The sequence below is a fragment of the Talpa occidentalis genome, unplaced genomic scaffold (genome assembly GCF_014898055.3).
Source record: "Talpa occidentalis isolate TD23 unplaced genomic scaffold, MPIMG_talOcc4v2.1 talOcc4.4, whole genome shotgun sequence".
In the NCBI taxonomy this organism is placed as follows: domain Eukaryota; kingdom Metazoa; phylum Chordata; class Mammalia; order Eulipotyphla; family Talpidae; genus Talpa; species Talpa occidentalis.
In genome coordinates, this window is record NW_023604295.1 from 115,850,865 (window position 1) to 115,872,042 (window position 21,178).

Genomic DNA, 21,178 nt, shown 5'->3' on the forward strand with positions numbered 1-21,178 from the left:
ATCATCTAATTATATCCTATTGGTTTTAGTTCTCGGTAGAACCCTGACTATGCATTTTATTACTATAGCTTCCTTTTAGATTGACCCTTTGCATTGACCCTTTTTTATCTCTACTAATAATATTTCTGGCGTGAAAGTATATCATCCTCGTATGTAGTTTGACATTAAGCCCATATAATTTATTTTTATCCTTTACTTGGAACCTTAATATAACTGATATTATGTGTTTAGTAAGCATTACACAGTAGACTTTTTCCAAATCTTAGGATCATTGTAATTTTATTGCTATGAGATTATAACATAACTACACACAATTGCAATTAAAAACAAAGCAGTGGTCTTTAATCATATATTGCATTTATTATAACCTTTCATATTTCATGCCTACTAATAGAATTAGTGTGAGAGAACTTTAAAAATAGGAAATATGTAATATCTTTTGTTCAAAGAAGTTGTCTGTTGCTTTATATATCTTTTATATTGCATTATATATAAATTTTGATTATTTTCTTATCAGTTTTAAACCATAAAATTCATATTTAGTATCTCAAGCAATAAGACACTACATGTACTTTTTCTTTTTCATTTTTCTTATCCATTGAAGATAATTACTCTGGAAAAATAAGCAAAGGGGAAAAGTTACCCATATGACAAATCAAGTTAAAAATAATGGTTAATTTACAAGTAGAAGGAGGTTATACTTATTATGAAGTAGAGCTCTATCATGAAATTTATTTGTAACCAAATAAACTTTGAATTTTGTATATGCAAGTTATAAGTGATTAAACATTATTACAAAAAGAATTAAAAAGATAACATTGCAAAAAATTAAATGCAAATTGAAATATCATTTATAGCTTGTGTCTATGATATAGTTTATAATATTGAAATATATTCTCTAATATTTTCTAATTTTTCTTATATGCAGTTATACAATATATAGTTAATATATAGTTAATATATATTATCAATATATAGTTAATATATATCAATATATAGTTAATATATAAACTGTGTATTTTTATTGTTTATGTTTATCTTATACATTAAATTTGTCCTGCTCTCTTTCTCATTCTGAAAGCATTTATTTTTTTTTATATTTAAAGAGCAGGTTTATTAGAAAAGGGATAGGACAGTGAAAGACACTTGCATAGACACAAACAGGCAGAAAGAGCTCCTTAAAATATTTAATACTCACTGTGATGTCATGTAATTCAAGAATTCTCTCTTCTCCAGGTTATTCTTTGGGTTCACTCTCACTTTCAAGTTGCCTATATATTTAAAAATGAAAATAAATACTTAAAATTTTTTCTTCAAGATTGTTTTACAAGTCTCAGTACTATCTGTCAGTATTCGAACAGTATTGAATCCCTCTCTGAGATCTGGGAGCACCCACTACTTGATAATGCCTTACCAATGAGAACACCTCTCAACAGTTAGGCCAGACTAACATGAGAAAAAGCACAGTAATATAAATTTACTTGAAAATGAACTCATATCACTTTCCTATTGATAACATAATTAGCTAAATAGTTTTAAGCATGATTTGTCATTTGTAGCCTGCCATATTTATTTCTATTAATTTTACTAGCTTCTTTATCCCCAAATACCTTCAATAATAATTTTTCCAGAGTAAAGTTATCCAACATAAGACAATTCCTTTAATGTGTTGGAGTAACTGAATTATGTTAAGTATTTCATGTGCTACATATTATTTTAGCAAATTTACATACTTTTCATATTTTTTATCTATAAAGTATATTTTCTTTAAAGTTTTCTTATCTAATCAATTTTAAATCTTTGACTAAAATTCAATTAATTTAGTAAAATGTAGGATACAAGTATAAAACTCAAAGCAGAAATAATTTCATAGCAATTCACCTGAAGAGAAGTAAACCAATTTTTATTACTTTTCATTTCTGAAGCACATTTTCAGACCTCCTAAGATTTTTAATCAAAGATTATTTGTTATTTTTCTCCCCTGTACCCTAGCTATAGCTATAATCTAAATTTTTAGGTATTACTGTTTATATTGTATACCTTATCTACAACTGAGTGCTTGTCTGCAAGTATATTTATCAATTTATTTAACTGTATAAAAGGATAGTTACTCTCCTGTATTTCCTTACTGCCTTTTAACAAATAGTGTAGGCAAATTTTATAAATATATAAAAATTAAAAAGTAATAAAATGATGTTTAATACATAGTTATTAAGATCAAACAAAAAAGGAGGCATATAAAGATTAGCTAAAAATTAGTTCTACTTATTTTTACCCCTAACAAGTGTTCAATTTGTTATAGACTAAAATCACTTATATATTTAAAAATTATGTTAATTATTAATCATTAGTATATTAAGTATTAAATATCGATATAAGGATGAAAATCAAATCTGAAGTATTTCCAGTTACATCATCATAGTATTGTTTATTTATGAGTTACTGTATATTCCAACAAATTCTAAAAGGAATGGATCTGAAATATGAAATCAATGTACTCATCGCTTGTGTACTCCTCAGTTCTCCATTTCTTTCGTTGGAAATAAACTTTTACCAATTTAGCAATCAGTAAGCAGAGAACAATAAAAAAAGGAATGAGTAAGTAATATGGCCATCTTGGGCGTCTAGAATGGTAAACATTCTCAATGTATCGATCAGCTAGGAGACAAAAACAAACAAGCAGTGATTTGAAAGTAACATATTAAAGATATCTCTGTATTTTAATATGACTCTTAGAATAAAAAAAATAAGTATTAAATAATTGTATAACTAACTTTATAAGAAGTAGAATTTGAGAAGCAATGAGGGAGAGAGAGAGAACCACTGTGGTACAAGAAACGACCCCCAAATTTAGTAACTTAAAACAATCATTTATTTTGTTTTCATTTTTTGTGTGTCATGAATTTAGGGAACAGGGGAGGACTTTGTTGCATTGTGTGTGTGTGACAGAGAGAATGTAGTTAAATTTCTTATAGAACAGATAACTTCCAATACAATGAATATTCCAATAATGAGAGTTACAAGAATTAGTATTCTAAAATACCCAATTGGAATTACAGAATCTCACTTGTGACTTTTATAGACCAACCATGTCATAAGTAACAACTGAATTGTAGGAAAGGAGTAAATCTCTTCAGCTTTGCTCATTTTGGAAATTGCAATTGCAATTATATGCATAGACAGGAATGGTTAATTGCAGTCAACTTGAAGATAAACTACTGGAAGCTAACTGCTACTATGACAATGGAAATAACCAGATAATAAGTCAATACTTGTTATAGTGTTTTTTCTTAACTAATCTTGTCATCTGACCTTAAATATAATGTTTCCAACACTGGATGGAAGGTGGGAATGTTAAATGTTAAAATATGGGGGAAAAAAACTTTAATTTCCTGTAAATATAAATTTTCATATAAAGGATATCTAGTCCTAAGCAATGTTAATACTGACTTGTTCTAAAATCCTTCCTTGCTTTGAACAAAAAGAAAAAATGTCAAGACCCACCCCCTCACCCCTAAGCTCCTTGACCTGTCTTTTAGAAAGATATGGTCAATGGGAGTCAATGGATACAATTTGGATTGTCAGAAGAGAGCATGAAATAGCATGATAAATTTTTATAAAGATTTATTTATTTATGCATTTAAGAACTGGGGTGTGTCAGAGGTGTGTGTGGGGGGTGGCTATGGGGGTGAGTGGATTCACCAGAGAGAGTGGGGAATAGAACAGGCAGATATACTGAAATACACTGCTGAGGGGAGCAGCAGACAGAAGAGGTCTGCCGGGTTAGCTCCCTTGCTGGCGGGGAATTGAACACATGCTGCAGTGGCTGGTGAGAGCTTGATAGCACTGTGTCTTTAACCTCTGTGCCAACAAGGAGGTCCCGAAATAGCATCCTATTTATAACCTTCCTCTTCAGTATCGCAAACAGTGGTTGTGTATGATCTATAACTCTATTGATGCTGCACAGTACCTCTACTTAAGAGTTCTAGATCCTGCTAAATCGGCATGATTATAGTAATGTGTCATTCTGCATGACTCAGAGTCCGATTCTAGTAATACTATCTCCTTTTATTGTTCCTCTAGTGCTAAGAAGACTAAGAATTAGTAGTTCTAAGATTCCTATTGTTACTAATCTCTTGATTGCTTCCCCACTATCTGATCGACTTTCATCTCTGTGTAACCTGATGCCTGATAATTCACAAAGGATTAAAGTGATATCTGTTTTCCTGCTGTATCTTATTTATAGTAAAGTAATTACTGACGTATTTATAGTAATTCCTCATTTAATGTCATCATATACAGACCCAGAAGCTGTGGACTTCAATGAAAATGACATTTAAAGAAACCAGGTCCACAAATTATGTTGTTTTCTATAATGACGGTCAGGAGCATTTGCACTCATTAACATTATAGCAACATGGAGGAGGGGGCGGAGCAACATGGCGGCGAGGAGACGCTGCGAGTAAGATCTCCCATTAAAAAAAGTGAATAGGGAGGAAAAGCGGCAGGTCCCAGTGAGAACTGGGACACGGAAGATAAACGGGTGACTCCAGCAAACTGCCCAAAGAAGAAAGTTGCCATAAAAGAGGACCAGAAGGGAGGGAAGCGCAGAACCCTGCTCCCCTCCCCCGCCCACAGAGGCGGCACTCTCCGACCGGCAGAGAGGAGGAAACAACAAACCAAAACAACCAACAAGAACAAACGACGCAGCAAGCGGGACTGTGAGCGGAAAGGAACTATTGCAGCCACCACACCCCGTGAACGGGAGCTGTGGAGAACCCTGCAGGATTCGCCGAGGCGGTGAGCGAACGGCTCCGGGCGCCATTAGAGAAGAACAAAGACCCCGGGAGACGCGCACTCAGCCCGGGCTGCCGGTAAGCTGGCGCGGATAGCGGCGCGCTCGGCGCGCTTGAAAAGCAAGTGCAGACCAGGATCGCGGCTGCCCAGGTCCCCGCGCCTGCGACCTAGGCTTGGGAGACGACCTAGGCTTGCGGGGAGACGCGCGGAGGTCCTCACTGAGGTGAAGGTCCCTCCCTGAGTGAGCAGGAACCAGGCGCCCAGGCACGGGAGCGGTGCAAAAGGCGCCCTTCCCGCGCCACTGAACTGGGCTACAGCCCGCGTCCTGGAACTGAGGGCTTTGGAACTGAGACCCGGGGCACGAAATTAGGGGCGTGGGTTCCCCACGACGGTGGGTCACAAGGCAGACACAGCACCCCAAAGCCGTTGAGGTGTACCCTACCATCCCCGCTTTGCTCCCTGTCCCACGGTGTGGAAAATCAGCTCCCCAAGGGCTCTAGGAGAGATCTTTGGCGCCACCTAGCGACTTGTAGACAGCACAGGCTCCTGAAGGAACTAGTGGCCAGCTGGGGAGTTAGCCCACACCTGGCCCCTTCCGAACAAGTAGTCTGAGCCCACAGGGAGAGCGAGCACCCACAGCCAGGGCAGACCAGGCACGCAGAAGAGTGTGCCTGACACCGGACGCGCAGGGAGTGTGTCCCACATCACCATTTTAGAACAGGGACATTTCTTCAGTAAAGACTACCTGCAGAAGGCTTCCTCAGGAGCCAGAGGTGAGCGGGGGAAGTTCGCCCACGCCAGACCCCCTCTGGCCTGCAGTCCAAGCCCAGAGGGGGAGCAGGAACCCACCGTCGGGGCAGACCAGGCGCACAGGGGAGTGTGTCCCCACATCGACATTTTAGGACAGGGACCTTTCTCCAATAAAGACTGCTTGAAACTGACAGATGACTCCAGGAGGAACCAGAGGGGAGAAGAGAAGCCCACCCAAGATGCCGGCCAGTCCCAACAACACAGTGTCCCAACGCATACGGCAAATTAGAAAACAGACAGTAGGGAGGAGAAGAACCACACGCAACCTAGCAACTCTCCAGAGAAAAAGCACACCACAAAAAGAAAACCAGCCCCCAGATGGCAACGACAGTAACTTGGAAGAACTTCTGAGCCTTCCAGAAAGAGAATTTAAAATTGCCGTGATTAAAAAACTGACAGAAGTCATAAAGGAAAACAATGATAAGGGAAAAATAATCAACGATCAGAAGAATGAAATTGAGTCCCTAAAGAGGGAAGTAAAAGAAATGCAGGAGATCAAAGAATTAGTGGAAGAACTAAAGAATTCTGGGAAAAGCAATGAAAGCAGAATTGATGAAATGGAAGAACGAATAAGTGCTCTTGAAGACACAGAAATAAAAAGAACCAAAACAGAAAAGGAAAGAGAAGTACGAAGGAAAAAGAATGAAGAAAGACTTCGGAACTATCTGACTCCATGAGGAAAGGAAATATAAGAGTTATAGGAATACCAGAAGGAGAGGAGAGAGAAGTAGGAACAGAGAAAATATTCAAAGAGATAATTGAAGAGAACTTCCCAAATGTGAAGAAGGAGCTGAAAATTGATATACAAGAAGCAAGAAGAACACCAAACTTCCACGACGAAAGAAAAAAATACAGCAAGACACATAATAGTAAAGCTCCCAAGAATCCAGGACAAGGAAAAAATAATGAAGCTGGCAAGAGGGAAGAAACAGATAACATTCAAAGGAAAGCCAATCAGGCTGACATCAGACTTCTCCGAAGAAACACTACGGGCAAGGAGAGAGTGGAGGACATAGTCAACAGACTCCAAGAAAACAGATGCCAACCAAGAATACTCTATCCCGCAAAGCTCTCCTTCCTCTTTGAAGAAAGAATATGGACCTTCCCAGACAAACAGAAACTCCGGAATTTCATTGCAAATAAACCCCCACTCCAAAAAATACTACAAGGAGTCCTAAAGCCAGAACCTCAGAGGGACGAATAACAATGAAAGAAGGCCAAAAAAAAAAAAAAAGTTATTAAAAGAATAAATAAATAAAATCAAAGGAAAGACAAACACAATGGCAAATACAGATGTTAACATATCAATATTAACTCTAAATGTAAATGGACTAAACTCTTCAATAAAAAGACACAGAGTTGCAGCCTGGATTAAGAAACAAAACCCAACCTTTTGCTGTCTCCAGGAAACACATTTAGCTACAAAAGATAAAAATAGGCTCAAAGTCAAAGGATGGAAAACAATCCTACAAGCAAATGGGCCAAAAAAGAAAGCAGGAACAGCTATACTTATATCAGATAAAACAGATTTCAAACTCAAAAAGATAAAAAGAGACCCCAATGGTCACTACATTATGATCAAGGGGACAATACTTCAAGAAGAAATAACACTCATTAACATATACTCACCAAACGAAGGAGCACCAAAATATATCAGACAACTGTTGTCTTCTCTGAAAACAGACATCAGAGAAAACACATACGTAGTGGGAGACTTCAACACACCACTATCAACAATGGATAGATCAACAAGACAAAAAATAAGTAAAGAAACCAAAGCTCTAAATAAGGACCTAGAGCAATTGGGCTTAACAGACATCTATAGAACACTAAACCCCAAAAAAACGGAGTACACATTTTTCTCAAGCGCACACGGATCATTCTCCAGGATCGATCACATACTGGGGCACAAGACAAACATCAACAGATACACCAAGATTGAAATCATACCAACCATCTTTTCTGACCATGAAGGCATCAAACTAGAACTAAACCATAAAAAGAAGGCAAGGAACTTTCCTACCTCATGGAGATTAAAAACCACACTACTGGAAGACCACTGGACTAATGAGGAGATCAAAGAAGAAATTAAAAAATTTTTTGAATTGAACGACAAGGAGGACACCAATATCCTAAATGTATGGGATGCAGCAAAAGCAGTAATAAGAGGAAAATATATAGCAATAGAAGCTCACATCAAGAAACAAGAAAGAACTCAAAGAAACAACCTAATCTCGAAGCTCAAAGATCTAGAAAAAGAACAACAAAAAAACCCCAAAACCAGTAGAAGAAAAGAAATAATAAAAACCAAAGCAGAAATAAATGAAATTGAAACTAAAAAAACAATCCAAAAGATCAATGAAACCAAGAGCTGGTTCTTTGAAAAAATCAATAAAATAGACAAACCCCTAGCCAGGCTCACAAAGGAAAAAAGGGAGAAAGCACAAATAAACAGGATCATCAATGAAAGAGGAGAAATCACAACGGACACAGCAGAAATAAAAATAATCAGTAACTACTATGAACAGTTATATGGAAATAAGTTTAATAATCTAGAGGAGATGGACAAATTCCTACAACTCTACAATCACCCAAAGCTAGATAAAGAAGAAATAGAACACCTAAACAGACCAATTACAATTAGCGAAATTGAAATGGTAATCAAAAACCTCCCCAAAAACAAAAGCCCAGGACCTGATGGATTTACAAATGAATTCTACCAAACATTCAGAGACGAATTAGTGCCTATCCTTCACAAACTCTTCCAAAAAATTGAGAAGGAAGGGACAATACCAAACACGTTCTATGAAGCCAACATTACACTAATACCAAAACCGAACAAGGACAACACAAAAAGGAAAACTACAGGCCAATCTCCCTAATGAACACTGATGCAAAAATCCTCAATAAAATTTTAGCCATCAGAATCCAACAATGTATCCATAAGATAATTCACCACGACCAAGTAGGATTCATTCCAGGGGCACAAGGATGGTTTAACATCCGAAAATCAATCAACGTTATCCAACACATCAACAAAAAGAAATATAAAACCATATGATAATATCAATAGATGCTGAGAAAGCTTTCGACAAAGTGCAACACCCATTCATGATAAAAGCCCTTGAAATTCTTGGGATACAAGGAACATACCTCAACATCATAAAGGCCATCTATGACAAGCCAACAGCCAGCATCATTCTCAATGGTGAAAAGCTGAAAGCAATTCCATTAAGATCTGGAACAAGACAAGGATGTCCACTCTCACCACTGCTTTTCAATATAATACTGGAAGTCCTAGCCAGGGCAATAAGACAAGAGAAAGACATCCAAGGAATCCAAATAGGAAAAGAAGAAGTCAAACTATCACTATTTGCAGACGATATGATATTATACATAGAGAACCCCAAAAACTCCACAGAAAAGCTAATTCAACTCATCAATCAGTTCAGTAAAGTGGCAGGATACAAAATCAACATGCAAAAGTCAGTAGCCTTCCTATACACAAACAATAAATCTGAAGAAGAAGAAATCAAAAAAAACCATCCCTTTTGTTATTGAAACAAAAAAATCAAATATTTGGGAATAAATCTAACAAAAGAGATAAAGGACCTATACAAAGAAAACTATAAAACACTGTTAAAAGAAATAGAAGAAGACACAAAGAAATGGAGAGACATCCCCTGCTCATGGATTGGAAGAATAAACATTATTAAAATGGCCATCCTTCCAAAAGCAATATACAGATTCAATGCTATTCCAATCAAAATTTCAATGTCATTCTTCAAAGAAATAGAACAATTATTGGTGAAATTCATATGGAATCACAAAAAACCCCGAATAGCCAAAGCTCTCCTGAAAAAAAAAGAAGGGAATGGAGGCATTACACTCCCAGACTTCAAACTATACTACAAAGCCATAATCATCAAAACTGCATGGTATTGGAACAAGAACAGACATACAGACCAATGGAATCGAATAGAAAATCCAGAAATAAATCCACAGATTTATGGTCAACTAATCTTTGACAAAGGAGCAAAGACTATGCATTGGAGCAAAGAAAGTTTGTTCAATAAATGGTGCTGGGAAAACTGGGTCGCTACATGCAAAAGAATGAAGCTTGACCACTACCTCACACCATACACAAAAATCAACTCAAAATGGATTAAAGAACTAGACATAAGACCTGAAACCATAAAATATATAGAAGGAAATATAGGCGAAACACTACGTGATCTGCACATCAAAGACATCTTTACAGACACATCACCCAAAGCAGGGATAGTGAAGGCAAAGATAAACAGCTGGGACTACATCAAATTAAAGAGCTTCTGCACAGCAAAAGAGACAATAACAAAAACAAAGAGAAACCCCACCAACTGGGAGAACATTTTTGCACCCAACACTAATGATAAAGGACTGATCACAAAAATCTGCAAAGAGCTGATGAGACTCAGCAACAACAAAGAAAATAATCCAGTCAAAAAATGGGCAGAAGAGCTAAAAAGAAACTTCTCTGAAGAGGAAATGCAAATGGCCAACAGGCATATGAAAAAATGTTCAACATCACTTGCCATCAGGGAAATGCAAATCAAAACTACCATGAGATACCATCTTACACCAGTGAGAATGGCACATATTAAAAAAACTAGCAACAACAAATGCTGGCGAGGGTGTGGAGAAAAAGGAACTCTTCTGCACTGTTGGTGGGAGTGCAAACTGGTCCAACCACTGTGGAGAGCTGTGTGGAGATTTCTGGACCTACTAAACATAGAGCTTCCATATGATCCAGCAATTCCACTCCTAGGTATTTACCCAAAGGACACAGAAACATCAATTCCAAAGAACACCTGCACCCCTATGTTTATAGCAGCACTGTTTACAATAGCTAAGCTTTGGAAACAACCCAAATGCCCAAAAATAGATGACTGGATCAAGAAGATGTGGTACATATATACCATGGAATATTACTCAGCATTCAAAAAAGATAAACACATGCAATTTGCAGCAACATGGATGGCGCTGGAAGGGATCATGCTCAGCGAAATAAGCCAAAAAGAAAAAGAAAAATACCGGATGGTCTCGCTCATAGCAGGAATCTAGAAAACTTAAATAAGGGACCAGGAAAATGAATAACTATAAGAAAGTGAAAATCAAAATCAACAAAAAACTATGAACCAGAGACACTTTTAGGGGGGCGGGGCGGGAGGGGAGGGATTGGGGTCAGAATGGGGGGGCTGCAATTGTATGGGGAATATAACAATAAAATTTATAAAAAAAAAAAAAAAAAAACTTACTAAAAAAAAAAAAAAAACATTATAGCAACATGGTGTTAAAACATCATTATTCAAGGGCCTACTGTATATGTCACATTCTCTCTGGAAGTAAAACATAGTCATATATGGTTTATTGCTTAATGTTCAAACATAAATATAAATTGATAGGAAAAATATTATTTATTTTATTATATGTAATAAATTTAAATACTTTGATTATGTTTTCAAATTGTAATTGATACATACTGATTGACTGGTCTTTAGTTTGCGGAAAATTTCCACTGTCAACACTTCCACCAGGATATGAAGCATCTTCTTTTTCGCAATCTGGAGGTAAATATGTGGACTCGCAGTGACAGTTGTTATTGTTATTGCAGACCTAAAACCAAAACCAGGAGAAAGACCCGGTAAAATACTTAGAAGAAGTTAGAATTAATTGTGTTCAAGTAAAATTTTGAAATGACTCTTAGGTAAGATAAGGCCAAGGTTTATGGTGTATCAGTGTGTGTGTGTGTGTGTGTGTGTGTGTGTGTTTTTCCCTTTGTAGAATCATTCTCAGTGATTTCTATTTTGTCGTATGACTGGTACTTACACCATGACCTTTACATTTATCTGCAGGACACAGTTGTGACAAGTATTCATTATCTACACATTCCTTATTCTTACAAATCTAAAAAGGAAAGAATCAGAATTAATTTCACTGAAATGCCATTTATAGTTGATATATAATTAAAAGTATCCCACATTATGCTGACTTAGGAGGCATTCATTTAATAATAGGCATTACTGTACTTGCAATAAGCAGTAAACTTATATATGTTTGCAACTGTGGATGAAATTGATTTCCTGAGAATAAACAAAATACAAACAAAATAATACAAACAAAATATACAAGCAAAATATATAACTTCTGCTTATCCTGGAACAGGGGGTATAGGCATGAAATAAACAGAAAGATAAATATATGATAAATACTACAATGAAGCAATAGTTTTATGAAAGTGTGAAATACAGGGAATTTACCTAAATAGTGAAAATAGTAAAAACTTCTTTTTTGAGTCCTCTTTTTGAATAGAACTTAATCAAGCAGAGAAATGCAGATAAAGTACTAATAGGAAAAAATATAATATTTGAAATTGCCCTATATTTTCGAGATAATAAGGAGCTTTTGAGAAATATTAAGGACAGCATAATTGTTACACAGAGAACCATCCAATCTTAAATGAAATAGTTTTGCCATACTGTGGGCCTGACCCTGAGAATACAGCAGTGAATAAAAGAAATCTCATATTGAGGGGGCCTTCCTAGTGGCTCAAGGGGTTGAGCGTGAGCATTATGAAGCTATCCACAACTATTGCAGTTCAATCCGTGGCCAGGGAGGTGACCCACATGGTGCAGCAGACCTCTCCTGTCTCACCCTCTGCTACCCCTCAGCAGTGTATTTCAGTCAATCCGCCTGTTCTGCTCCCCACTCTGTTTCTAGTGTATCCTTTCACCTCCCCGCATCTCTGGCCTGCACCTCAGTTCTTGTATGCATAAATAAATAAATCTTAAAAAAAAAGAAATCTCATATTGCAATAAAAGAGACAGACATATATAAACAAGCCAAAGAATTAAATGGGATGTGAAGAGTAGTTGTAGGATTGTGTCGGGTCAGTCAGTTTTATTCAGAATGTTAGTCTAATACCAAGTAATGTATTTATAGACTCAATAGGGAGAGAGAAAGTTAATAAAAGTATGCTTTGGAAAAGGACAAGAGAAAATTTGCACATTTAATTATGAGATGAAAAAAGTAGCAGATAAACAATTAAAAGCAAAGTATAAAATAAGAAATTATTTGGAAAAAAACCTACATACCTTATTTTCACCACAAACAGTTCCATCTTTTACCCACATATTATTATAATCTTCTGTATCATATTTATAATCCATCGTAATGCAGATGTGGTTATTTATGTTGGCATAGATAGTAGTCACATCTTTAATACTTAATATAATTTCTTTATCATATATACAGATTAATTTTCCACACATCACGTTCCTGTGTTTCCAATAAAATTAGAATTATTAGTTTTCAAAATATTAGGATATATTTCTAAAGCAAGAGATTTATATAAAGCATTGAAGACGTGCAAAAAGACAAGCAATTAATTGGAAGACACATAAAAGTGGGCAAAACATACATTGTTAGTAATAACTGAACATTTAATAATTAGCAACTACTTCCTAGTTAGCAACTACTTCCTAATCACTTTTTTGTAATAATTTATTCACTCCCTTTTAATGATTAAATGTAATTCCAAGCTAATTCTACTCTAGAAAGTGGTAAATTTATATAATAACCAGTCATTGAATTTCTTTTTCAGTGTTTCAAGCTAATACTTACTCTCACTGTGTGATGGTCTCAACTGACAAGGAATTGAGAATCACATTCAAGAAACACTATTTGCAATTAATATTAAAAATGAAACCAATAAAGACATAATAGTGATATAAGCCATAGAAAAAAATCATGAAAGCAACCAGAAAATTAAAAGGTCATATTAACAATAGGACAATAATACAATTCAATATTAACTTTCCAACAGTAACATTGGAAACCAGAGACTATTGAATGATAACTTCTAAAAGGAAAATGCAGCTCTATACTGCATACAAAGAAAATGTTTTTTAAGGTGATATGAGGCATTTTCATTCAATAATTAAAAAAAATTAGTATTAGCATCTTGGACTGAAAAAAACAACTGAGTTCTTCATCAAAGAAGATTTATTTAATTTAATTTTTTTAAAGATTTATTTACTTATGCATACAAGAGCTGAAGCTAGAGGTGTGGGTGGGGTGGTGAGAGGATTCACCAGAGACAGAGTGGGGAGCAGAACAGGCAGATCTACTGAAATACACTGCTGAGGGGAGCAGCGGGCAAGTCAGGAGAGGTCTGCTGCATCATGTGGGTCACCTCCCTGGCCGGGAATCAAACTTGTGCTGCAGTGGCTGCAGATTGCTTCATAATGCTTCCGCTTAACCCGTTGTGCAGGAAGGCCCAAAGAAGATTTATTATCAAATGGAAGCTAAATACGCATGGATTTATCAGATTTGGGATTTTTTTTCTATTTCTAGTTAGATGACAGTTTGTATCATGGATAATTGTTAGAGGTTTGTATTAAATCAGCCACACAATAAAGAAAATCATATAAAGTAAAAACTTGTATGGGTGTTCAGTAAGATGGTGAAGGAATGAAGATTGCTGGACTCACCTCATTGACATGATCACAGCTAAATTAGAGTAGGAAAAAGTCACCAACCTTTGGAAGATGAATAGATGATTACTTCATACATTGGGAGCAGTGGTGTGGCAGAAAGTATATGAAAAACTGTAATTAAACTGTTTTCAGAGAACACTGGAGCAGTACAGCTCTTTAGGGGGAAGGGTGACTACTTAAAGAGCCTCTACATTGTTAGTTGAAGGACACATTGCCTACACTGGGAACTTCGAAAAGTAGGCACCACACCAGAAAAGGGGGCACAGAGTCAAGGTGAGAGATAGTTATAAGATAATGATCCAGAGTGGTGATGAAAGCCTTGAATCTGTGGCGCCTGAATGAAAATAGCTGGAGCTTAAAGAGGTGGGAAGTGTCAGTTAGGACCACCAATGTTTCCCTCATAGAAAGGTTATTATTTGTAGCCTGTGACTCTCATACGAGAAACTTCTTCCTTTTTCCTACCCAGAGCTAAAACCAAAAAACAATGTAATGTTTTTCACTTACCAGAGTTTAAACACCTGTATGGAGGAGCAAGAGCCCAGAGCAAAGCTTTGTATTTAGAGAAACAAACAGAATTCCTAGCTTGACGCTCTGTCTCAACTATATCCATACCTATGCTATACAGAGTGCTCCACCACAATCTAGAACTTGAGACTGGCATGAGATTATATGAGACATTTTGGCTGAGGAGTTGGCCTGAAGGAATCATAATGGATCTTAACTTATAGCACAGTAGTAGTAAGTTTAAACACTTGATGCTCCCTGCAGTCGAATTCCCTCTATCGGGTTCTTTCTTATCTATTAATCTTTTCCAGGAACCAATGTCCTAACCATTTCGTTAAACTAAAAGGCAACAATCTGTGAAATAATAAACACCTAAATATCTTGGGTAAAAAAAATCTATGTAAAAATACATGTTTTTCCTTTTTTACCAATTTTTTATAAGAGAACACAATTTTTGAAGATATGAAAAGAAACTCCCTATAACAATTCATTAAAACAAAAACTGAAGAGAGATAGGAGAACATATCATTATTTTTCAAGCCCTCCCCCCAAAAAAAAACCCAACAAAACAAAACAACTCAACCCTAGCTTAGACAGCAAAACTTATTCCAGCAAAACTGCAGAATATGAAAAACAGTTTATATAATAGGTTGATGTAAAATAGAAACACAACAAAGATTGAGAAGATATGAGACTGCTACAACTAGAACTAATGTATCTAAGAACGCTAGCTGATTAAAACAAATTTTATATATATATATATATATATATATATATATATATAAAAGAGGGCTAGATAAAAAAAGGGCTTCAAGAGTAGACACACTCAAGTAATGGAGAGATTGAGTGAAACTGAAAGCACAGTGGCAGAGAACACACAAATAGAACAACAAGGAAAAAAATAATTAAAAAATGAAAACTGATTAAGAGCTCATAGGGATAATCCAAAGAGAAATAACATCACCATCAGGGGATATTAGAAGGAGAAGAGAAAGAGAAAGGCATACTATACATAAAGAAAAAATTGTTGAGAATTAGCTCTATCTGTGAATTTAACAAGATGTTCTGACCCAAAAGACTCAGAGAGTTCCAAACAAAATAATACCAGAGCCACACCAAAATACATTATAATAAAACCACTGAGAGTCAAAGACAAGGGAAAAATTAAAAACACTGAGAGAAAAACAGTAAGAGAACACCAGTTAGACAATTCATGAATGTTTCAGTAGAAAACCAATCCACAGGAAATATTTAAATTACTCAATGAAAAAGATTTCCCACCTAGAATACTTTATCCTGCAAGATTATCATTCAAGACAGGATAAGAAACTTCACTGAAAAATAGGGATAAATATTTACATAGACCGAAAGGATAGGGAGGAAAAAATATTCCAAACAAATAGAGTTGAAAGGAAACTTGTAAGACTTTAAAATATAGAATGTAATAAAAAAAGTACTAAAAGTCAATCTATAAAGAAGATATGATTGAATTATATATAAACCCTCAGCATAGAGCATCAAAGTAATAAATCAATTATTAACTGCCATCTTATGGTATGAAATTGGGTGTGTGTTTTACTTTTCAGATAGGTAAAATGTGAATATCCGTACCACTAACATCAGATTGGTGCCAGTGTGGCATTTTAATTTCTGAATGAGGACTCCCTGGTGGTGCAAGGGGTTAAAACACAACCTATGCTCCTGTTTGCAGCCACTGCAGCACGAGTTCGATCCCCCACCAGCCAGGGAGCAACCCACATGGAGCAGCAGACCTCTCCTGTCTCGCCCGCTGCTCCCCTCAGCAGTGTATTTCAGTCAGTCTGCCTGTTCTGCTCCCCACTATGTCTCTGGTGAATTCTCTCACCCCCCACACCTCTGGCCTGTACCCCAGCTCTTGTATGCATATATAAATAAATCATTTAAAAAAATAAATAAATTTCTGAATGAACTGACACACAAAATATGCTCTTTAGGAATGTTAATGGAAAATATTACAACTAACCACTGAATAATTAATATACACATTAAAATTAAACACTGTGGGAAAGTACAGGAGATAATTTGAATACTAAGGAAGAGAAGAGCAGACATTTTATATTAAACACATTTGCATTTTGATTAAACACTTCATGATCAGGTGACATTTTGTGTATAATAAATGTAATTATCTGGTGGTATTTTCAAATTTAAAGCAATACATAGTTCCTCAGGTAGATTTCATAAAGTACATACGCAGGGTCACACTTCTTGTATCCTGAGGCGTCTGAGCCACAGTGCCCAGATACATCTGCCTTAGAATTAAGGAAAGTAAAACATTCTGGAGTACCAAACTGTGCATCTGCAAAAAAAAAAAAAAAAAAATGTGTTTACTCATATTAAACTTATGTTAATTCAGAATTAATGAATACATGTTTTTCTAGTTCCCTAAGGTGAGAGGTAAAATTATTTATTTGAGTTATTTCTTATTTCTTGTTGTGGGCCTACATTGCTATATACTTCACTGTTAGTATTATTTTTACTGTGTCCTATAGTTTCTGGTAGATTTTGTTCTCATTTTAATTTGTCTGGACTTATTTTTTAAATTCCTTCTTTGATTTCCTTATTAACCCAATATTCGTTTAGTAGTGTGTTGTGCAGGCCCCACGGTAGAAGTTATTCTTGTTTACTTTTTGTGGTTGATTTCTAGTTTGATACCATTGTAATTAAAGGAGATACTTTAGGGCCTCCCTCATGGCACAGGAGGTTGAGCGCAGCATTGTGAAGCTGTCCACAGCCTCTGCAGTGCCGGTTCGATCCCCTCCGGCCTCGGAGCAACCTACATGACCCAGAAGACCTTTCCTGTCTCGTCTGCTGCTCCCCTCAGCAGTGTATTTCGTCGGTCTGCCTGTTCTGTTCCCGCTCTGTCTCTGGTGAAACCCTCTCACCCTCCCGTGCATCTGGCCTGTAACCCAGTTTTTGTATAAATAAAATAAATCTTTTTTAAAAAAGATACTTTATGTGATTTCAATCTTTATGAATTTATTGATACCTGTTTTGTGACCGAATATGTGCTCTACCCTGAAGAATACTCCATCTACACTTGAGAAGAATGTATTTAAGCTTTTGGGGTCTATTAAGCACAAGTGGTCTAGTTTCTTGTTTAATGTTATTATTTCCCTGCTTTTATTCTATCTGATCTGTCCATTGGTGAAAGTGGGATGTTGAACTCCTCAACCTCTATTATGTTGCTGCCAGTGTCTGTTTTTATATTTGATAATAATTGCCTTATATATTGATGCTTCTTCATTTGGTGAATATATATTGAGTAGTGTTATGTCTTACTGTATTTTTCTCTTAATTATTATACAATGTCCATCCTTGTCTTTTGCTACCAAAGGCCAGTAGAAGGAATAATAAATATGACAGCAGAAATAGTGAAATAAAAATATAGTGCAAAAGATTAATGAAACCAAAACCTGAATCATACACACACACACACACAAATGTCTAGTTAAAATTACAAAGAAAAAGGGTAGAAAATGCAAATAAATAGAATCAGAAATGAAAGAGGTAAATTTACGTAGAAATTCAGAAATTTCAGGCTTTCAGAGGATCATAAGATTACTATGAACATTTGTATGTTTGTAAGTTGAATCACTTAGAAGAAATGGGAAAATTCTTAGAAATGTACTACCATCTAGTCAGGAATAGAAAACCTGAACAGATTAAGTGCAAGCAAAAACATGGAAGCATTAATCTAAAGTCTCCAAGAAGCAAAATTCCAGGATCAGATGCTTTTACTAGTGAGTTGCATCAAACCTTCAAAGATGAATTGATACTTAAATTTCTCAAGGTTCTCCAAAAAACTGAGAAAGAGTGAGTACTTTCAAACATATTTGATAAGATCAGTATTACTCTAATATATGTCAAACATTAAGAGGTAATATTGTTTAAAACATCGAATAAATATAGGTTTAAACTTCTTCAGATATATGTTATCATACCACACCCACCACAAAAACTCGCATAATCCTCCACCGTATTCCATTAGACACCTCCAATTTGCTCCCCATTCTCTTCCTACCCTCTCCGGTAACCTCAATTATGCAATTAGAGTTCCTGGATTTGTTTTTATTCTGTCCCTTTGCTTTATTTCTTTATATTTCCCATTCAAGCAAAATCACATTTGCCTTTCTCCTTCTGGCTTATTTCACTTAGCATAGTCTAATTTCATCCATGTTGTTGCAAATGGCAAGATCTTGTCTATTTTTATAGCTAAGTAGTACTCCATTGAGTATATATACTGCATTAGGGAAGGGGGTAATACCCAAGGTTTACAAAATGTGTACAAAGAACTCATACATCTCAAGAAAAGGAAAATAAATAGAACCAAAAACAAAAAATGGACAGAAAACCTAAATAGATATATCGCCAAAGAAGACATACAGATAGACAACAGGCTCATCATTATCATCAGGGAAATTCAAATCAAAACCACAATATGATACCACCTCACATCTGTGAGAATTTCCCACATCCAACAGACCAGAAACATGTATTGGTAAGGAAGTAGCAGTAAAAGTAACACTTGTAAACTGTTGGTGAGAATATAACCTGGTCCAGCCACTTTGGAAAACAGTATGATGGTTTCTCAAAATAATTTAAGTGCATCTACCATATGATCTAGCAATTTCTCTCCTAAGTATCTACCCAAAGAAAGCAAAAACACTAATTTGAACAGATGTATGCACTCTATGTTCATTGCAGCATTATTTACGCAATAGCCAAGTTATGGAAATAGCTAAGAGCTTCAGAGCTCCAAGAATAAGTCATGGATAAAATGGGCTATGGTTTTACACCTTAAATTCCAACTGCTAAAATGTTGCTATTTTACTTTTTTCTAGTAGAATATCTCTGCTTAAGCCAAGGGTGATCATCAACATCGCCAATGTTCCTGAGAACATATATGACAGACAGTTATCTTCTTCAATATGCAAAGTTTCTTTACTACAGAAATTTAAAGCATTGGTTGTCTTTGGTTTCACTGTACTCTAATATTTTTAAATATACCATCAGTAACATATCTGATTTTTCTTGTCATTTTCTTGTAGTTACATTTGTCATTACCTGCTACACCCTTTCTTTGCTAATATTTAAAATAGGTTTTATATTTCTGCAATTACTATTTAAATATAAGTAACTGCCCTAGTATTTGTTTTCTGTTGTGTTCTTTTTCTAATCTGTGCTTGCCATCTTTTTTTGTCAAGTAATTTTTTTATAACTTTTTTTTAAAGATTTATTTATTAATACAAGAACCAGGGTACAGGCCAGATGCACGGGAGGGTGAAAGGATTCACCAGAGACAGAGCAGGGAACAGAACAGGCAGAATGACGAAATACACTGCTGAGGGGAGCAGCGGGCGAGACAGGAGAGGTCTACTTTAGCCATGTGGGACCCTCGCCAGCTAGCCGGGATCAAACCGGCGCTGCACAGGCTGCGGACAGCTTCAGAGCACGGCGCTCATCCGCCTGCGCCACCAGGGGAGGCCCTTGTCAAGTAATCTTTATCACATTTTTATGTATGTGAATATACACACACATTCCCTTAATTAGATCTTCAAATTTTCTTCATCATGGTTTCTTATCACCTGCTTCCTCAGTATTTTGCTATTTTGTTTCTTGTGTTGCCCTTCTTCAGAACAAGTCATTCTAATCATATGCTCATTTTGAGAATTCATAATCACTTTGCAATTCCTTTGTACACAGAAATAAGAGTAAGCACTACTATCTGTTCCAGTTGAGAGAAGGCTGACCCACATGGCTGTTTTTATGACTATCCTAAATAATTTTTCTGTCAGTTATTCTTGATTCTTTGGATATAAGCATGAAATATTGTTGCTATTGCTGCTGCTTCCATCTTATTCAAAAAATTATCCTATATATATGTATGTATATATACATACACACACATATACATATATATATAGAGAGAGAGAGCACTATGGTTTTGCCTTTTGTTTTCTTTTTTTTTTTTTTAAATCTTTTTATTTATTTATTTATACAAGCACTGGGTACAGTCAGAAGCGCGGGAGGGTGAGAGAATTCACCAGAGCCAGAGCGGGGAGCAGAGCAGGCAGAAGGACCGAAGTACACTGCTGAGGGGAGCAGCGGGCGGCAGGAGGGGTCTGCGCGCCATGCGGGACCCTCCTCTGGTGGCCGGGGAGCAGCCGGGGATCGAACCAGCGCTGCAGAGGCTGCAGGCCGCTTCGCAACCCAACGCTCAACCACTGTGCCACCGGGGAGGCCCCTTTGCCTTTTGTTTTCAATCACAGTGTATGTCCTTTTTTAATGACTTCATTGTTCCTGGTTTTCTGTTAGTCCACTTTAAGATTTTCATGAGTCATCTTTGCAATTTCCAGCAATGAAGGTGTGTATCTATCTGTGTTTATCTCTATGTGTGGTTTAATTTGTATTCATGTGACAACTGATAATTGTCCTTCTAATGCCCATAGCCATGTGTATTTATTCTGTATTTACAATAAAAACTTTTG

The 21,178-nt window shown here is 36.1% G+C and overlaps 1 protein-coding gene across 6 annotated transcripts in view; it reads right to left on the bottom strand.

Annotated features, from left to right (window-relative positions):
- Positions 1-261: 261 nt before the first annotated feature.
- Positions 262-21,178, bottom strand: part of ADAM2 (ADAM metallopeptidase domain 2) — a 51,127-nt gene continuing 30,210 nt past the window's right edge. For all 6 annotated transcript variants that reach the window (XM_054700903.1, XM_037526112.2, XM_054700904.1 and 3 more), the window contains 7 exons: positions 16,881-16,986; positions 12,741-12,924; positions 11,476-11,553; positions 11,130-11,262; positions 2,499-2,658; positions 1,199-1,271; positions 262-613 (listed from right to left, as the gene is read on the bottom strand). In XM_054700903.1, coding sequence (XP_054556878.1) covers positions 1,238-1,271; positions 2,499-2,658; positions 11,130-11,262; positions 11,476-11,553; positions 12,741-12,924; positions 16,881-16,986 — 695 coding nt within the window. In that variant the 3' untranslated portion in view covers positions 262-613; positions 1,199-1,237. The remainder of the gene's footprint in view (positions 614-1,198; positions 1,272-2,498; positions 2,659-11,129; positions 11,263-11,475; positions 11,554-12,740; positions 12,925-16,880; positions 16,987-21,178) is intronic.